Here is a 17,500-nt window from a genome sequence, read left to right as displayed (position 1 = left end):
TAAACTCTTATTTTAAAAATAAAACAAACGCTATTAATTCCAAACGTCTGAACGAATCAGACTTCAGAGGTATTAAGAGATAACTTTGAAAAAACAAACAGACCCTAAGTCTAACAATTACATAGGCAACTGTATACTCCATTTTATTTGTGGTAATAGTGTATAGGTATGGTTACTCAAGCCACCATGTTATTTTGTAGTCTCACAAAACAGTTTGGTATCACGTGAACCTAACCCCCATAAAATCCCTTTTGATTTATTTGCATGTATTTCATCCAAGTAGTGGATAATGAGAGGTTTTTCAAGCTTATGGAAGGTACATGCTAGCGTAGTGACGGCTTGAACGATACATTTTAACCAAAATGAGTGAATCAAGTGTTGTTTTGTTAATCCCATTTGTGAGAGTTTTCGAGATTAGCTTGTGTTTATTTGATTGTGTATGCCCATTTTTCGACATTTGTATGCAAATCTCATGCTCATGATATGCTATATGTGTTGACGTTCTCGTTAGATTCGATTTTTATACCACATGCTAACTTATGTCATTTTTTATGTCAAATTTACCCGAAAATTAATGTTAATTAGATGCTTAAGATACCCCCTATTAATTTGAGTTTGGGGTTCATAGCAAAACACTATGAATGTATGAAAAATATCGAAACTTTACAGTATTTTGCTATGAATGTTCAGTATTATTTATATTATATCACAGGTTAAATAAAAACAGTATGATCTCAAATCATCCAATTTTGATACGACATGTAAAACCTTATCCATTTGTGTCTCCATCCTCATTATCCGCTTTTCCTCATTCCCATCGACATTGGCATCTTCATCTATCTGCTTTTTTGTTTTCTTCCTGTTGACCTAATCAATGGCAGCTTCTCTCTCCACCTGTTTCCAACCAATCACCACCGTCTCCAATAGCCGGAATAGCCGGATCAAACGACCGGCGGCTTCAGCCTCCGCCAAGTGGTGGATCCCGCTATTTGGCTGGTCATCAGATCCAGACTACATTCAAAATCCTACCGACGGATCCATAACGGAAAGCTCGGATCCAGATAACGGTAGATCACGATTTGCTCCTGGATGCTTCACGGAGGAAAAAGCCAAACAGCTGCGGATGAAGACTACTGAAATGGCTAACTTCCATGACATCATGTACCACTCCGCCATCGCATCTCGCCTTGCTTCCGATGTCTCCGACCGTCACGACCGGTGATATCACCACCGCACTTGATATCAGGACATGGTTGGTGCTGCATCCTTCAATTTGTCGACTTAAATAATCAAATTAGTCATGAAAACACGATAGATCTTAACAACTTAAGCCTCTAAAAATAATCTGTCTGAATGATTCGATTTCATGTTTTTGAATAATTTTGCACAATTTCGATCCCGGATGCTTTGCCACTTTGGCTTCCATCTCTGTGATTGGTATCACTAACCGTAATCACTCATTGATCTCTTCCATCACCATAGATTTATTTTGACAGATCTCAATATTCATCCAATTAAGCTCCATGATATTATCGATTCATCGGTGCTGATTGTGCATATTAGATCCAGGAGTTTGGAAGTGGAACAACACATATTATCATCTAAAAAACGAAGATCACATCGAAGCCATATTCCATGAATTTTCCGGCGAGAATTTGTAAAAGTACCTGCCACGATTGGAACACTTTTGTTGTTTATTGAATTGACAGCTGTACAGCTGAACAAGTATTAAAATCGGTGTAAAATAAGATCTTCCAACTTTCAGTTTTTATGGATCGGGTTGATTAGGTCGAAGATATTTGAACAACACAATTCAATTCTTGTGGTTTGGAAAAATCTTAACCCAACCCAAATCAAAGTGCAACCCAACCCAACCCACCGTACGGGTTGATCGGGTTGATACTTTGGTACATTAAAATATTTTTCTAACCTTGAATATGTTATTTCTCTGCTCATATTTTTTTTCATCATCAACCATTTGATACAACTTATCTATATTTCTTATGTATATCACATTCAGTTAATTTTCTCAATTTATATATATATATATATATATATATAATGTTCACAGTTACTGAACATATATACGAATGAGTTATATAAAGATGTGAATATATTGAAAATATATGTGTATGAAAAACATACATGATAGTGTAATTGTCTAATGTATATATTAATAGAAAATTCAACAATCATATTAAATCTAAGAAATAAAAGGATATCAGATTCATCGGGTTGGATTAGGTTCAAATAATAGTAATCCAATATCAACGGTTTGACAATTTTACAACTCGATTAGACATCGGGTTGCTTCGAGTTGAGTTATTTCACTTTGGGTTGGGTTGGGTTGATCGGGTTGGTCGGTTTTTTAAGCACCCCTACTTCCAACTTATGTATTAAGGCAAAAAACAAACATATATAACATGTTTAGGCTATGCTTGTTAGCTTGCAGTTTATACGATCAGCTATACATGGTTATTTAATAGTAACTTAATGATATAGAAAGTGGCTTATTTAGTAAGCTTTTAGGAGGAAACTTTATGTAGAAAGTCAAGTTTTTTTTTTTCTAAACATATCTCTCCCAGTTAAAGAACCTGCTACTTATTTCTATGAAAAACTATTTCAATCTATACAGACAGATTAATTCGCACATACAACTTTTATCATACACGACTTAACGAAAAACCAATCAAATTGCCCCTTAAAAGTCCTACATCGGGTTTGGACCATTTCTCCTGTATATATGATGGAACTTACCTCCTCTCCTCAAACGTTCTTTTTGAAAGTAATATTGGGTTCCACAAATTCTCACATACCATACCAAGTTCTTGTCGGGGTCGTTCACTCAGTTTGGCCAAAACCCAAACAATTCAGCCAGTTTGATAGGATTGGAGTACCTATTAATGGCCAACTGCTTTTAAGAATTTTGAAACCAAGAAAACTTGAATAAGCCGACATTTAGTAATGTTGAACCGGTTATATATAGTAATATATAAACTTTTAGGGAACATGCGGCATCTAGGGTGGAGTCCTAGGGCCTGGCCTTTATTAGCCAATTGAGCTAATGATCTGATTTCTTTCTGAACGGCTCCTTGCACTTTTGAATTGTTAGATTAGGTGTATATTCTTAACATTATTCATTAGATGTGGTTGTTTTACGTGATAATTGAAGAAATATTTATATCTACTTGAAATCAGTTCTAGATTATTTGGTCTGCAAAAATACGAAACTAAAGTTTCTAGTTCAATAGAGATTTCAAGTTTAGAATCAGTCAAATTGTACCATAAACATCTTCAGATTTGATTTGGAGTCTTGAATCAGTAAAACTAAAGTTTCTAGTTCAGCAGAGATTTTAATTGTGGATGACTTAGATGGTCGATTTTGATACCTGGACATAGGTTTAAGTATTTCCTTGTCCAAACAATTGATATGCATTTCTAGATGTGTTTGAATGAATACAAAATTTTTGGAAACAAAAAGAAACTCATTCACACATCTCATTTTGTCTTAAAAATGATTTAAACTTGCAATCAAAATAATGTGTAGTCTCATTTGATTATATTGAATCCAATACCTAATAATTAGAGGTGATCATTTGTGGGTCTGAGCCAAGCCTAACTTGTTTTTTTCGGGCTTGACAACTTGTCATTATCCGCTCTATAAATACAACGGGCTTGCCCATGGGCTAACAAGTATAAAAAGTGTAACTCTTAATTAACTAATATGGAACCAAAAAGTAAATGAAAAACACCATTGCAATTAAAACTTTAAGCAACTAGTGACTCTATCCATTGTTGATTGATTAGGACTTTTGACATAATGATGCTAATAAGGATAATGTAGAGCCTTTTGGGTTCTCAAAAAAAAAACAGGAGTCCCAACTCTCATCTTATAACATTAATAATTTAATTTTAAAATATACTAGTATAATTTCAATTAATTATAAAACATAAACAGGCCGGACGGACCTGTCCATATTTATTTTTACATTGTCCATATCTGCCCGTTAATTTTAACGAACAAACTCGGGTTCGTCCATTTTATCGATAATGGTTGTCCAAACCCGTATTTCTAGCGGGCCGGGTCTAATGGGTCGTCCTGCCCATGAACAGCTCTACTAGTAATAATGATAGCAAGCAAAATTTTTGCTAGTTGTTTGTGTTTCAGTCATGTCTAAGTGTAAAATAAGTCTCATTTTTCTTATGAAAACAACTTACGATGTCATCTCGATATGAAGATGAATCGAAGATAAATCCAAAAAATCAATATCATAATTAAATAAATACGTTCAAAACAAATAAAACATGGAATTTAGTTATGAATGAAGCATTGTCTCTTTTATTGTCATAACGAAATTTGATTAAAAAAAAAGTGTAATATTTACATGTAGCGAATTTTATACTTTCACCGTCTCTTTAAAATCAAATCAACTATCATCACTATCTGCGATTAACTAAGCCACTTCAATTATTTCAATTCAAATTGTATTGAAATGGTTGTAATTTGTTGAAAAATGTATTTTTAATAAGGTTTAAGTATATGTAATACTTTGTCCAATATTATATAGAGTAAATTTTAATTTTGGTCCCTGTGGTTTGTTGTTTTTTTTGGTTTTGAGTCCCTACAAAAATTTTATTGCAAAAAAACCCTTGTGGTATGCATTTTTGCTTGGTTTGGTCCCTCCCACTAACAGATAAACTAGCCACTTCAGTTATCTCGATCAAAGTATATATATATATATATATACACACTAAATACATAATAGAATATAATAAATAAATAATATAATATTTTATTTAAGTTTTTAAAAGTAATTAGCAAAAAGATAAAATGACCATAATACTCCTCATTTCTGTTGTAATTTTTTGGACAAATGTGAGGGACCAAAACCGTTGTAAAATGACAAATGTGAGGGACCAAAACCATTGTAAAACGATAAACGTGAGGGACCGAAACCATTGTAAAATGACAAACGTGAGTGACCAAATCTGAGTTTTCAAAGTTCAGGGACGAGATCCGTCGAAATTGACAAACGTTAGGGACCAAAAGCGAAGCTTACTCAATCGTTTACAATTTATTGTTGTTTCGATCCCTGCGGTTTACAATTCTTTACAGCTTTGGTCCCTTATACTTAAAAGTTAGTAATTAGTGCAGAAACGAAAATAGCAATAAATTGCAAATCATAGGAATGAAAATTGAAATTTCTAAACCACAAGGATGAAAACGTAAATTACTCTAATTTAACGTAGAAGTTTTTTTTTGAAATATATGCTATTTATATACGTCAACTACTTACATACATTACCCCACATAGTGCATTTAAGCGGATGTCCGCTTTGACTTTTGAACCCTTGAGAGGCAGACCTCCAGGGCTCTATGGTAACCAGCATAGGGCTCTACCAGTAACAAGAATACCACATGCAAATCATCCTTTGGTAACCTAGAAGTTTTTAGATAAAACAAGTATTGCTATAGTTTCAGTTTTGATTAAATTATTGCAGGATTCATAATGCTAACAGGCAATTTATCTGATTGTCTTAAATGGCAATATCATGGCAATATCATAAATATAAAAGCCAGCCACATGAACATTTACTTCTATTAATCTACAGACAATAATTTTCTTACTGAATTACATTGTAATTTAAGTCGACCGAAGTGAAGATATATATATAGAGAGAGAGGGGTGGAGATTCAAACGAGAACACTTCCATTTTACATAGAACACGTGGTCCTCACCCCCACATAAAGAATATTTAAAAAGCAGAGTTTCATCTCTGTATGCCATTTTATCAGGTAACATGCCAAAATAAGTTTATTGTGTGTTTACCTCTCTGAGATGCAGACACGAAGTTTGAAATGTAGATCAGTTGACCACATCAAGCACAAGCTTACGAGACTTGAGAACTGACCATCTCATGCGTCTGTAGTAACCAGCTTGCAGAAGTGCAAGCGATAATACAAATATCCATTTAAATCCCATCTGCAATTAGCAAGCCAATTTAGTTAGCATAGCCCTAAACCGGGCACCATTGCTAGTCTTGTTAGGTGCTTGTGCTGAACGATTAAGCAAGTAGTTGGACCTTGACCCGCATACAGAAGCAAGTTGCATCATAGTGAATTATACAGTTCTCCAGCGGTTTAACGGTTTTCCCCAGTTGGGTTTTCCATGTCAAGTTCATGGGTCCTATTTATTTACTTTTGTGTGTATCACCCTGTCTGTAATTGCATATTCGACCAACACATTGTCTATGTTTGACAACCATAAGCTTAGCTTACTTTTTGAGCTTATAGAAAAAGCCTCTTTTAGTTAGCCATAGGCTAGCTTTTTTAAAAATGTCAATAACCTCGATCCACTTTTTCCAATTATGTCTCATATTCTTCCAACAACATGTTCTTTTAGGTCATTTTACATTGTTATCTAGTTAACAACTGGTTTTTACCAAACATAACTAATTTATTAGCTAAAGGTGCTTATTAGCCAACAACTAGCTTATCAACTAGTTTTGCGAAACACAGCCATTATTGTTTCACAACTATATCTTGCATGTCTCCACACAGCACAATTTTGAAGTGTAAGAACATTCATGAAATCGAGACATAATTTTGTTAAAGTTGGAGAGAGAGAGAGAGAGCAAGTGAAATAAGTTACCAGTTTTCTTTCTTCCATCTCAGGCTCAGCAGCCCAGGTCAAAAACGACACAATGTCTTTTCCCATCTGAGCCAGTGAGAAATACATAAGGGAAATAAGCCTATGCCATGAAAATGCAATTGAAAACTTCAACTACAAGATGGGTGGAAAGGTTACTTGTGCCTCTGTTGCAGGTGTTCCATCTTCATATTCAACAGCACCATCATTAAGCATTTTTGGCATAGCAATAGCTCCACCAGGGAAGTAAGGATTGTAATGCAGTCCCTCTCTGATCTAAATTGAATAACAAAGAAGAGACATTATGGGAAAAAAAATGGCTAGATCCTTCTATAGATAAACTAAAGGTAGCAACCAAATAATCAGGAAGCAATATCACCCATCTTTTTAACTTGACAGAACTTTAAACTTCATCTACACCCAGAGCATTTAAATGCATTCAAAGTGAACTTTAGCTTTAATTAATTGTGGAGAACACCGAATTGAAAACAATAAAATGAAGATGAATGAGACACTCCCCCCTTTGTCAATACCTCTCTTAAAGGTTCTAAATGACTTAGACCAAGTGTACAAATTGCCCAACAAATGTTGGACATGAGATTCCATCACCATTCTCTGATGATAAATCCACCCACCACCAGTTCCTCGTCATCTTTTTCTTTCATAAAAACTATGGACCAGAAAAACATGGTGGTTCTTTTTCCAAGATGCACCGATTTGGCACTGTACAAACCATTAAAATATATCAACAGATGGCAATCCATCATGCCTTATGGTAAATTCAAGTACCCTTGGCATCTTCCATCTAGGTTGTTATTTGGAGAAAAAAACCACATAGAAGAAATTACCGAAACACCAGCAGGAGGATCACGATAGCCTGTAAGAAGGGAAAATACGTAGTTCTGACCGTTATGACGGGCCTGAAAGGATGAACATGATGCTGTGAGGAACCAAAAATGTTTATGTGATGTATTACTTTTTAGAGGATGGCAACCTACTTTGGTAATAAGACTTAGATCTGGGGGGTAGGCCCCTCCATTAGCAAACCTAGCTGCTTGTTCATTTGCATAAGGCTGAGGAAAACGGTCGCTAAGTTTGCCAGGACGAGTAAACATCTCACCCTCATCATTAGGCCCATCAACCACTTCAATCTCAGCTGCCATAGCCTTTGTTTCTTCCTCAGTGTATGCTACACCAACAAGATCTCTGTAAGAGATCAGTGACATAGAGTGGCATGAAGCACAAACTTGTTGGTAAACCTGGTGGCCTCTGCGGATCCTGCTTAGAAGAAATTACATCAAAAGCTCCAAATTAAAATCATGGGATGTTGCCAACATTGTTCAAGTGGTTGAAAGTGAGCAAAACAACTGGCAAAGACAGTCTACTCTTTTTACCCACTTGTGTGCTTCCATACTCAGAATTCAAGTACTTATTGCATAACATCTACAGAAAAGGCCCTTGCTCAAAGATGGGAAATTGGAAAGCTTAAAGGTGACATACGGACAGACTTTTCAATGAGCAAATACAGGAAAGGGAAAATTCCGGAAAGCCTTTTCTTGCCCAAGTTCTTATGCTCAGCTCCATAGCTTTCTTAATATCCATGCCAAGCAAGATACAGACTCAAACATGGAAACGAGGGAGCATTGGATATTCTATAAACTAGGACAGAACAATGCCCATCTTTCCTGAGCCTTAACTTATTAAGAATCTAATGCTATTAAGATCTTATGGTTGGTTAAAGTTTCATTCTTTCTTTTTCTCGACATTTAAGATTTCTATTGTAGTTATCTGTAGACAGAAATAGGCATCATGGGACAAAGAATGGCTTCCAGATTAAAACCCTTTTCAAGTAGTTTAATATGTGTAGAATAACATATTTACTTACGAGGCATGGTCATATGAACTGAGAATGCCTTGGTGAGGCCATGGATAGCTGGGACACTCTAAGCCTTGTTCAGCCTCATCAGAATAAGCTACCGTCGAAAAGCTTAAAAATCCAGAAATTCCTGCACCCAGGAGGGCAAACACTCTTGATCCATCTTGACCTTGTTCTGAAACAAAGTAAGCTGATGGCAGAGGAGCCTGAATATCATAAAGTTTTAGGAAGAATTACTAATATAATACCTAAAGAAACACCAAATTTGAATAAAGTGTTATATCAGAAATTATATACAGTTGCCAACACAGAACAGAACAAAAAGAATCATGAAACTTGTGGCTGCCCAAAATAACTGCCAGGCTTTTGTTTTTCATTACTCCCTCTTTTGAAAAATAAATTCCCTTGTTTGCTTGCTTGAATATAATTATATACGAACGTCCAGTGTGTAGTAAACCATTGCTTGTGATATATAGGGGGATTGAGTAAGATACACGGTGCGAACACAAAGAGGGGAGTGGTTCTTGGAAGTTATAATGAGGTATTATTTGAACGTAGAACCATACAATATGTATAAAGAGCAAATACTTATGGTTGCGCTGCCAAAAGGTGATATCAACAGCCAAATCAAACAAGGTAATGTACAAGCTGAATACGTTAAAACTTAAAAATTACATTATCAGAATGTTATTCATGGTAGTAATGAAGAGCATTGTCATCAAACTTATAGAGCAAAATGGCAGTAAACACATATATAGTAGAACTTGATCCCAAATGGATCTAATGCGATCATGTGACTAAGAAACACCATCCTCAAACCTCTAGCTGATGATTGGACTGATCAAAAAATATGTTTCACGTTCGGATCATTGCAGAAAAACACCTTAATCGTATTTACAAGATTCAGAGGCTGTCTGGATAAGCAAGCAATGTGATTGCATGATTGCATGAATGAGCCTTTCTTTATGTGATATTAACACAATGTGATTGCATGATTTTCACTGTTACATATACCAATATTTGTAGTCATCAAAAGAAAAAAATTATCCAGTCACATGCAAACATCATATGCATGTCCTACAGTGTTGAATGTCCACATCACAATGAACAAGAGTTTCCTGTCCTCCTACCCGAATCATTCAATATCCAAAGCAGAAGCATGCTGTATGAGGACCACAAAAACCTTTAATATACCTTGTTGGCTAATTTTAGTAAACTGCTACTTGAAAACTTATTATCTTCTGAATGATATAATTTCAAAGTTCTAGCTTTAGAATAAACATTTTTCTGAACAAACGGGTTTCAATCTGCTGATGGTGATTTTGCTTTTCATATTGTTTCATGCACAAAAATCAATATAGAGATGCTCAAGTACTAATTTGGATACATCTATTGTACAGAAAAAAAACTATAATTCAAGCGTAAAGTTGCAATGAATAACAGAATAAATGGATTTAACACATTAAACTACCAGTAATATGTTCAGAGCTATCTGTAACTATAAAGTATCTAAACCAAATTGTTCGTAATCTAAACAATCATGATACTAGAAAATACATACAATAAATCAAAATTCGGTACCTTAAAATCAGTGACCTTCAACGGACTGTTGACATCTGAAAGCTTTGGAATTTCTTTTTGACGAGTGACTCCAGATACAAAACGACCGATCCGTCGAAAACCTGATGCAAAATTCAATTATCAGAGTTCAAAAACACTGATTCAGCCAACCATAATTAGATCGAAGACGGATAAGCTGAAATATAAGTGAATTCCTTACCGTCCACTCCAACATTAATCTTCTTGCCCAAACCTATATGAATCAAAAACCAAAAAAAGTGAATTTCAGTTGTTTTACACTACCAGTTATTCAAATTCGAAGCAGATAGAAATGTAGTTACTCATGATTTCTGGAACCGAAGAGCTGAGAGGAGTTGATCAGTGACACAAGAAATGTGAGCGTGGCAGTGACCGGGAAGTATGGAGGGAAGAGGCTGAGATTGCCGCTGGGATGTACGGCCCAGGATTGGCCGGGTCATTCTGGTTCTTGGTTGGTCCACTTGTTCGATTATGCTCCTATCCGGGTCAAATATCGGGTTTTGATGGTTTGACCCGGGTTTGTTCGATAAAAAGATAGAGTGAATTACATGTTTGCTCCTTGTAGTTTGCTAAAATATTACGGCCCCTTAGTTTTACAAATCCCAAAGTGCGATTTGGAATAAAAAAATCATAAGGTAGAATTTCGTTACAAATGAAAAACTACAAGGACTAAAAATGTAAATTCATTTTTCGAAACAGGCTGGGGTCTGTTGTTAAACCGACCACGTCACTTTCTAAACCGCGGTTAATGTAAGAAAGCGGTTCAAAAAGCTCGTCGTGTCATCTCTCCCTCCATTTCTCAAATGCGACTCTCTTCGCGTTCTCTGAGTTCATCTCACTGTCACTGCTGCTCCACCCCTTTCTCTTTCTCATCCTTCAATAGATACCCTAAAATGAAATCCGGATCCAACACGTTGATGTGGTTCAGGAAGGGTCTTCGGATCCACGATAACCCAGCCCTCGAGTACGCTGCCAAAAGCTCTACCTACGTCTACCCGATTTTCGTCATCGACCCACATTACATGAAGCCCGACCCGGATGCATTCTCCCCCGGTTCGAAGCTTGCAGGGTTGAACCGCATCCGATTCCTGCTCGAAAGCCTACTTGATCTGGACTCCAGTCTAAAGAAGTTCGGTTCACGATTGCTGGTGTTACATGGCGAACCTAGCGATGTTGTGATTCGTTGTTTAAAGGAGGTAATCATGTATCATTTCTGTAATATATGAATGGTTATCTGTATGTAGGCGTAGATCAAGTTTCAAAGTGTTGAATCATTGTATTAATTAGAAGAATAGTTCATTCTGTAGTGCAATTTAGATCATAGTCGTAGTTTGTATGAACTGCAGTGCTTGAAAATGATTAAGATGCTTCTGTTTAGCTTAACAATTAAAACAGTTGTTTCTGTAAATCTGAAAAATTCACACCATTTAGGGCTTCAAATAGAGTCAATAAACTTGCTTGATGAAGAGGGTCTTGACATTATTTTGACTTGTAGCTAGCCTCTTTGAGTATCTAAAGTCAAAGTGATGATAACCATGGTGTTAGCCTTACTTCATGAGCTCGCTTATTTTTTGAGCTTATTGGAAAAGCCCCTTTTGGTCGGCCATAAATAATCTTATAAGCAAGTTTCTGAAACCCCACTTGCAGTTGGCATTTAAAAAAGTGCGCCATGGCATAAGAAGCGTCTCTGTCCTTAGCGATTGTGTAAGGCGTGGCTCACGCCATGACATGCGTTTTTTACAAGACGTGATTTTTTTTTTCATTTTTTATATTTTTTCTCTTCAAGTTGTGTTTTTACACTTTTAACTTTAGATTCTATATTTTTACAAGCTTAGTTAATCATGTCACTCACACTTTCTTGGATTCACATATGTCACGGACTCACTGTTAAAACGAAGGTGTAAAACTCTTTTGTTTCTATTTTGAATATCTGATCACAAACTTTTTATATAAACTTAGTTAATTTATATGAATGTAAATTTTTTAATATCATTATATTATTGAATAATAAATAGAAAACATATATGTGTGTGTATATATATAATTATACATATGGCATACAAATTTGCTGCCGTATGTCATGCCTTAAAAAATGCCGCTTCCTAGCCATGGCGTGTGTAAGGCTTAGGGCTTGAGGTTGCCACCACGCCATGCCTAAAACCATTTTGAACCTTGCTTGTAGTAGTGTTTAAATAAGGTATAGGGCCTTTTTCCATTTCTTTTCCGATTATGCGCTTTATATTTATTGAGTTAATTTTTCAACATGTCCTTTTAGGTCGTTTTATGTTGTCCGATAGTTTTTACAAACATGACTAGTTTATCAGCTAACTAACAAATACCTTATTAACTCCCCTTTCCAACCTACGACTAGTTTAAAAGCTAATTTGTCAAACATAGAGGTTTATGTATTTGTCACATAGTGAGGGTTGATATTTAGCATCGTGATGCTTTTTTTAGAGTTCTTTTTTTTGTATGGTTTGTGTTAGCCTAGTGAGTTTGTTATGAGTTGCCACCTCTGATACGTTTTGTTCTTTGCAGTGGGACGTAAAAAGGTTGTGCTTTGAGTATGATACTGACCCATATTATCAAGCTTTAGATGGTAAAGTCACAGTAAGTGTCCTTTAATCATGAACTTCAATTTGAATACCAACATTCAGCATTATCTGCAAAATGGAGTTCCTTCTACTCCAGCATTTTTAGAATTAAAATTTAGTGTCTACATAGAGAGGATCGTATGGTATTTGCTTTGGTGGAATGATTTTGTGGGATTTGGATTTCGTTGAAGGATTTGGAATTGGCGGGATTTGGATCCAGAAGGATTTTGAATCTTTGGTGTGTTTGGTTTGAAATGGAACTGAATTTCATTCGTTATAAATTATTTATAAAAACAAGTTATAAATAATTATAAAAGTAATTAAATTACCTTTTTATTAATTGATTATTACAAAAAAATTGTTTTTAACATATCTTAACACATTATTACATGCAAATCCAATGAAATCCTGTGAAATACCAACCACTTCCATGGGATTTCAAAATCCTATGTTTGTATTTCAATGAAATCCTAGGATTTCTAATCCAAGAAATCCTTCAAACCAAACATGGGATTGAAATGGAATTCAAATCCCTTTGAATCCAATCCAATCCTGCAAACCAATTGGGACCTTACTTTGCCATTATGTTACACCATCTCTATTACTCTTAAATTTGTTATATTGAGTAATGGTAGACGCTTTTAGTTTAAAATTGTCTTGAAGAGTTGTTGGTTAAGAAAGCTCTTTCTTGTATGCGTTTTGGAAGGAAGAACAATGCTACTACAAAATCAGCTTTCTAGGACGCCAAATATGTCTAAATGTCCTAATAGACTTCATCCTAGGGCTTGTTTATAGGACCAAACTGCATCCTATGTAAAAGTGGTATAATTAGTTAATCGGATGCTTTTGGGTGTCTGACAAGTCATTTAGGACACTTTTGAGTACGATTCTTTTGAGAAGCCTCCTATAAACACATCTTTTTATAGGACACTTGTTTTGTGAGACATTTTTTAAAATAATCTCATCTAAAGAGACTAATAGGACACTTTATTTCAAAAGTGTTTTGAAAATCTTGTTAAGACGCCCAAAAGCATCCAATCAACTTATTTTAACACTTCTACGTAGGATGCACAATTGTTTGGTCCTATAAACTCAAGTCCTAAGAAACAATCTATTAGGACATTCGGACATATTTAGCGTCTTATAAAGCCGAGTCCATTGTAGTGCAATCAGCTTTCGTTTAATGCTCTCTTTTGGTGAATATGATGAATAAGACATCCTTTTATAAACAGAACTATGCTTCTGAGAGTGGCATAGAGATATTCTCTCCAGTCAGTCATACACTGTTTCATCCTGCAGAGATCATCCAGAAGGTACTTCCCATTAAGAATGTTTTGAAGCATGAACACCCAGTAAATATGTACGTTCTCAGTTCTTCGAACATTTTATCTTTTCATTAGAAATGGTTCAATTTTAATGATCAGAATGGAGGAAAGCCGCCACTAAGTTACCAATCGTTTCTTAAACTTGCTGGAGACCCTCATTGGTCATCTTCTCCACTCTGTACCACACTCCCCATGATTCCTCCCATTGGGGATACTCGGAATTGTGAGGTTTCTGAAGTTCCAACGGTTAAACAACTTGGGTATGGAGACATTCAGGAGGAATTGTCTCTATTTAAAGGCGGTGAATCTGAAGCACTGAGGAGGCTAAAAGAATCAACTAATGATAAGGTAATTTTGGGAGAAATTTACAGAAATAGCAAAAGCTGATAGGTGGTTTCACTTTTTAGCCATTTTCCGAACCAGATTCACTTTTTAGCCAATCCTTGTACAGAAGGCTTACGCATGAGTAAGGATTGGTTTTCGGCAAAAAAGAAGAATTCTTACGCATATGCATAAGGATTCTTTTTTTTGTGCCGAAAACCTATCTTTACACATATGCGTAAGCCTTCTGCATAAGGATTGGCTAAAAAGTGAATTTGGGTCAGAAATGTCTAAAAAGTGAAACCCTATTTGCTGATCAGCTATTTTTGTCAATTTTCCTGATTTTGGTCTTCGGTTACTTTTTCTTTCTATTTGTTCCCTTTTGGTCTTCATTTTCGACATCATTTCAGGAATGGGTTGCAAAATTTGAGAAACCAAAGGGTGATCCATCTGCATTTATAAAGCCTGCAACAACAATGCTATCCCCCTACTTAAAAGTAGGTTAGTGACATAGTTTTCTTTGTTGTTATCTCCCTAATTAAGTTTCTAATCACATTTGTTTGCAATTGTATGGAAGTTTGGTTGTCTATCTTCCAGGTACTTCTACCAGTGCATTCAAGAGGTTCAAAAAGAGGTCAAAAACCACACCTCTCCACCAACTTCCCTTATTGGGCAGGTTAGTTAACTTTATTTTATAAACAAATGGTTGCAAATTTAGTGGCTTGATTTGTGCTTTTGGGTCTGGTAGAGGTCACGTCTACATGCATTACCTCCCGGACCTACCTTCAGGTGGGATATACTGGGCTCGTTTGGTTTATATGCTTTTGGTTTTTACAGTTGTTATGGCGAGATTTCTTCTACACTGTTGGTTTTGGAACTCCTAATTTTGATTCCATGAGGGGTAATATGATTTGCAAACAGGTAATTTCTTGTTCGGTTTTCAAAATTGACTACTGATATCTCATTGGCTCATCTTCTTCTAATTTTTATGTACGACAACTGTGTTTAAAATACATACCGAGTGAGCATATCATGTAGTGGTACCTAAATATGGCGAAAAAGATTCTATATCAGTGTTTGAAGAGTCAATATGTGATTGCCAATGTTTACAAACTCCATGTTCACACGGGTTTTTTAGGAGAATAACCTTCTGGCAAATTCTTTTAAATCCATGACCTTCTAACAGATTTTGAATCATTCTTTTATTAGGAAGAGACGTTCTTTATAAAAAATCTCTCAGAAGGTTGTTCCCCTAAATAACTGTATGCATTTTGGTTACTATATGGTTGAAGGTTTTGTAGATACCTTGGAATGATGATGACGAACTGCTAGCGGCATGGAGGGATGCTCGGACGGGATTTCCTTGGATTGATGCCATCATGGTCCAGGTTAATGCTTTTCTTGGAAGTTTTTAAAAATGTGCTTCATCTTACTTGTTACCAAATCTATCAAGATTTAGTAATTTTGAGTTGAAGTTTATTCATGTTGTTATAGCTTCGGAAATGGGGTTGGATTCACCATTTGGCACGTCATTCTGTTGCATGTTTTCTAACTCGTGGAGATCTGGTAAGTGGCTATGTTATCTCAGGGGGACTGCTCAACTGCTCACCTTCCTAATATGTCTTTTTTCACAGTTCGTTCACTGGGAAAAAGGGCGTAATGTTTTTGAGAGACTCCTTATAGATTCAGATTGGGCGATTAACAACGGAAATTGGTTATGGCTCTCCTGTTCGTCGTTTTTCTATCAGGTGCTATCTAACTCTACCTCTTACTTCATCAATTATGCATCAACCATTCCAACAATCTAACAGTTTCCAACAACCGCCCTGTGGTCAGTATAATCGTATCTATTCTCCGATCTCATTTGGGAAGAAATACGATCCTAGTGGTGCATATATCCGGCATTTCCTTCCCGTTCTAAAAGGTGGATCTTTGCTCATTTCGCTAGTTTTTTTGTTAATAATGTACAAATCTGTGGTCATTTTTCAACTGTACAGACATGCCCAAGGAGTATATTTACGAGCCGTGGACAGCTCCGTTAAGCATTCAAACAAAAGCAAAGTGTATCGTCGGAAAAGACTATCCAAAACCAGGTCAGTTTAATCTTCAGGCATCAGCCTACCAATTACTATTTGTTTACTTGAATCAAAACCAAACCAACCAAGTGTGTCCAGTAAATCCCAGTTGGCGTCCCAGATGGAGGTGGGTGTGAGTGATGGGATGTATGCAAACATGTTATCTAATAAATTCCAATTTGAGGTGGGTCTGGTTGTTGGATGTATGCAGACCTGTCATCTAGTAAATCCCAATTGGAGGTGAAGTCGAAGTGATAAGATGTGTGCAAACCTGTCATCTAATGATTCCCAATTAGAGGTGGGGTCCGGGTGATGGGATGTCCATCTTGTAAATCTCAGTTGGAGTTGAGGTCTGAGTGATGGGATGTATGCAAACTTGTCATCTAGTAAATTCCAGTCTCAGCTGGGGTCTGGTTGTGGGATGTATGCAGACCTGTCATCTAGTAAATCCCAATTGGAGGGGGGTCTAAGTGATAGGATATACGCAAACCTGTCATCTAATAATTCTCGATTGGAGGTGGGGTATGGGTGATGGAATGCATTCAAAATTGTCATTTAGTAAATCCCGGTTGGAGGTGGGGTCTGAGTAATGGAATGTACGCAAACTTGTCATCTAAGAAATCCCAGTTGGAGGTGGGGTCTGAGTGATATGATGAAACGCAGACATGTCATCTAGTAAATCCTAGTTAGAGGTGAGGTCTGGATGATGAGATGTCTGTAGACATGTCATCTAGTAAATCCTCGTTGGAGGTGGCGTCTAGGTGATGGTATGTATGCAAACCTGTCATCTAGTAAAATCCCAGTTGGATGTAGGGTCTGAGTGAGGGGATGTATCAAAACCTGCCATCTAGTAAAATCCCAGTTGGAGGTGGGGTCAGAATGGTGTGATGTATGTAGACCTATCATCTACCCAAACAGTATAGTAAAAATGCTTTTATAGTAATAACTTACTCGTTGTGCTGTGGTGTTAGTAATTTCTCATGAAGCTGCAAGCAAAGATTGCAAGAGGAAGTTGGCTGCAGCTTACGAGCTGAACAAGAAAACAAAGGGTATGGTGAGC

At 36.3% G+C, this 17,500-nt stretch overlaps 3 protein-coding genes across 3 annotated transcripts in view; 2 read left to right on the top strand and 1 right to left on the bottom strand.

Annotated features, from left to right (window-relative positions):
• The first annotated feature begins 755 nt into the window (after positions 1-755).
• LOC112509871 lies at positions 756-1,460 on the top strand. The gene has a single exon (XM_025115067.1). It carries the CDS (start codon positions 875-877, stop codon positions 1,220-1,222), a length of 348 nt encoding a protein of 115 aa, XP_024970835.1. The 5' UTR covers positions 756-874; the 3' UTR covers positions 1,223-1,460.
• A 4,120-nt stretch (positions 1,461-5,580) lies between these two features.
• LOC112509695 (cytochrome c1-2, heme protein, mitochondrial-like) lies at positions 5,581-10,496 on the bottom strand. Its single transcript, XM_025114791.1, has 9 exons — positions 10,428-10,496; positions 10,307-10,339; positions 10,108-10,208; positions 8,536-8,732; positions 7,649-7,928; positions 7,499-7,570; positions 6,810-6,926; positions 6,654-6,719; positions 5,581-5,984 (listed from the first exon to the last, which is right to left on the bottom strand). The coding sequence occupies exons 1-9, from the start codon at positions 10,429-10,431 to the stop codon at positions 5,868-5,870; spliced, it is 987 nt and encodes a 328-aa protein (XP_024970559.1). The 5' UTR covers positions 10,432-10,496; the 3' UTR covers positions 5,581-5,867.
• A 522-nt stretch (positions 10,497-11,018) lies between these two features.
• Positions 11,019-17,500, top strand: part of LOC112509222 ((6-4)DNA photolyase) — a 7,361-nt gene continuing 879 nt past the window's right edge. The window contains exons 1-13 of the mRNA XM_025114079.1: positions 11,019-11,321; positions 12,664-12,735; positions 13,952-14,032; positions 14,144-14,392; positions 14,776-14,862; positions 14,943-15,041; positions 15,203-15,286; positions 15,667-15,753; positions 15,860-15,931; positions 16,000-16,113; positions 16,202-16,289; positions 16,363-16,458; positions 17,412-17,494. Coding sequence (XP_024969847.1) covers positions 11,019-11,321; positions 12,664-12,735; positions 13,952-14,032; positions 14,144-14,392; positions 14,776-14,862; positions 14,943-15,041; positions 15,203-15,286; positions 15,667-15,753; positions 15,860-15,931; positions 16,000-16,113; positions 16,202-16,289; positions 16,363-16,458; positions 17,412-17,494 — 1,515 coding nt within the window. The remainder of the gene's footprint in view (positions 11,322-12,663; positions 12,736-13,951; positions 14,033-14,143; positions 14,393-14,775; positions 14,863-14,942; positions 15,042-15,202; positions 15,287-15,666; positions 15,754-15,859; positions 15,932-15,999; positions 16,114-16,201; positions 16,290-16,362; positions 16,459-17,411; positions 17,495-17,500) is intronic.

The sequence above is a fragment of the Cynara cardunculus genome, assembly GCF_001531365.2.
Source record: "Cynara cardunculus var. scolymus isolate 2C chromosome LG 3, CcrdV1, whole genome shotgun sequence".
Classification (NCBI taxonomy): Eukaryota; Viridiplantae; Streptophyta; class Magnoliopsida; order Asterales; family Asteraceae; genus Cynara; species Cynara cardunculus.
Note: the sequence above shows the minus strand (reverse complement) of the source record. Positions and strands in the feature narration are given on the sequence as shown.